General features: G+C 32.5%; 1 protein-coding gene across 1 annotated transcript in view; it reads right to left on the bottom strand.

The window, feature by feature from the left end:
• Positions 1 to 329: 329 nt before the first annotated feature.
• Positions 330 to 2,636, bottom strand: part of LOC311237970 (acidic phospholipase A2 1-like) — a gene marked incomplete at both ends in the record, with an annotated part of 13,802 nt that continues 11,495 nt past the window's right edge. The window contains 2 exons of the mRNA XM_084325943.1: positions 330 to 448; positions 2,266 to 2,399. Of these exons, the coding sequence (XP_084182069.1) occupies positions 330 to 448; positions 2,266 to 2,399 (253 nt within the window). The remainder of the gene's footprint in view (positions 449 to 2,265; positions 2,400 to 2,636) is intronic.

Below are 2,636 nucleotides of genomic sequence, written 5' to 3'. Positions count from 1 at the left end.
AAAAACAAAAGCACAGATCCAGTCAATTTGTTGTAGGTTTGTACATATATTATATTTGTTGGAGGTCTGTATACTGTATCTCAGGGCAGCGCTGGGTGGAGGTATGTATCTCAGGGCGGTGCCGGGTGGGGGTCTGGGCGGTGCTGGGTGGGGGTCTGGGCAGTGCCGGGTGGGGGGTGGGGGCAGTGCCGGGTGGGGGGGTCTGGGCGGTGCTGGGGGGGGGGGGGGGGGGGGGGGGGGGGGGGGGGGGGGTTGTCGGGCGGTGCTGGGTGGGGGGTCTGGGCAGTGCCGGGTGGGGGGCTGGGCGGGGCTGGGTGGGGGTCTGGTCTTTATTCACACTGGTCGCTTGGCAGGTGCTCGTTCTCTGGGTTCCAGGAGGAGCGGGCGAAGCACTCTGCAGCCTTCCTGTCACACTCACAGATGAACATCTCGCACTCATCGTTCTTACCTGAGGAGGAGACACTGAGGTAAGACCTTACAGCTGGATACTATACTGTATACTGTTTATACTGTATATACTGTATGTACTATATGTACTGTATACACTATATATACTGTATATACTGTATGTACTGTATACACTATATGTACTATATATACTGTATACACTATATGTACTATATGTACTGTATGTACTATATATACTATACTGTATACACTATATATACTGTATGTACTATATGTACTGTATACACTATATGTACTGTATGCACTATATGCACTATTATATACTGTATATATATACTATGTACTATATAATAATAATAATAATAACTTCATTTTATATAGCACCTTTCAGAAGACCCAAGGTTGCTATGTGTACTGTATACACTATATATACTGTATATATACTATATGTACTGTATACACTATATATATACTGTATGTATTGTATACACTATATACTCTATGTACTATGTACTCTATGTACTTTACATACTTTATATACGTACTGTATAAAAATGGTACTATAAGTAGTGCATATACTATATGTACTGTATGCAGAGGTGGAAGAAGTACTGAAATATAATCCTACACAAGAAAAGTGTAGTGTAAAAAGTGTAAAACAATTACACAAATACTACTCAATTACATTAACCAATGTAATTAGTTATTTCCACCGTTGACTGTATTATACTATAATGTACTATAACAGGGGTGTCAAACAATTACCAAGGAGGCCACGATGAAAACTACAGATGACACATAATAGAAGAGGACATATGAGGACATATGATGGAACATGTGTTTTATCTTTGTCTTTGTCTTTGTATGGATCTGAATTGTTAGCTAGGTGTGGAAACATGACATGTAGTCACACTGAGTACCTATTGTACTGCCCAGGTTGTAATTTTATTATTTTTTTTCCCTTTTTTTTCTCTATTGGACGTGGTGTAACCAGGCAGGGAAGGACAGAATTAAATGTTTTATATATATTGAAAATCTTTTATTGGGATAACCACATTGAGATACAGTATCTCGTTTTCGAGAGGGCCCCAAAAATGTGGTGTGTTACGGCTATACAACACACTGTGTGTAATGCTTTGAGTTAAGTCACACTGTTATTTTATTTTCCTGTCTGGCAGTCTTTTTAGTTTTGTTATGTCTGTTTATTTTTGTTCTGTTTGCTTCTTTTTGTATGTCTGTTCTTGTTTACAGTAAACTGAAAAACTGAAAATAAAGTATTTAAAAAAAAAGATCACTTGCTTAATTGGTCATTTTAATTATAAAAACAATGAAAATGATGATGATGGTCATGATGATGATGATGATGATGATGATGATGAAGATGATAATAATAATAATAATAATAATAATAATAATAATAATAATAATAATAATAATAATAATAATAATAATAATAATAATAATAATAATAATAATAATAATAATAATAATAATAATAATAATAATAATAATAATAATAATAATAATAATAATAATAATAATAATAATAATAATAATAATAATAATAATAATAATAATAATAATAATAATAATAATAATAATAATAATAATAATAATAATAATAATAATAATAATAATAATAATAATAATAATAATAATAATAATAATAATAATAATAATAATATTATAATAATAATAATAATAATAATAATAATAATAATAATAATAATAATAATATTATAATAATAATAATAATAATAATAATAATAATAATAATAATAATAATAATAATAATAATAATAATAATAATAATAATAATAATAATAATAATAATAATAAATTAATAAATCTACTCACTGGTACAGGTCACCTGCTTCTGGTTCCTATCACAGCTGTAGTGGTATAACTCTGTGTAGGGGTTTTCAAAGATGGGCCAGCACTCAGGATGCCGCCTGGCTTCAGCATAACACTGATCATGAACCTGACAACACCTGAGAGAGAGAGAGAGAGAGAGAGAGAGAGAGAGAGAGAGAGAGAGAGAGAGAGAGAGAGAGAGAGAGAGAGAGAGATTATTATATTTAGACTAGTTTCTTTAATACATAATTCAACATTTACTATTTTGCTTTTATTGTTGTTATGAATATGTACCAGTGTGTGTGTGTGTGTGTGTGTGTGTGTGTGTGTATGTGTGTGTGTGTGTGTGTGTGTGTGTGTGTGTGTGTGTGTGT

The sequence above is a fragment of the Notolepis coatsorum genome (genome assembly GCF_963971535.1).
Source record: "Notolepis coatsorum genome assembly, chromosome: 12".
NCBI lineage: Eukaryota > Metazoa > Chordata > Actinopteri > Aulopiformes > Paralepididae > Notolepis > Notolepis coatsorum.
Note: the sequence above shows the minus strand (reverse complement) of the source record. Positions and strands in the feature narration are given on the sequence as shown.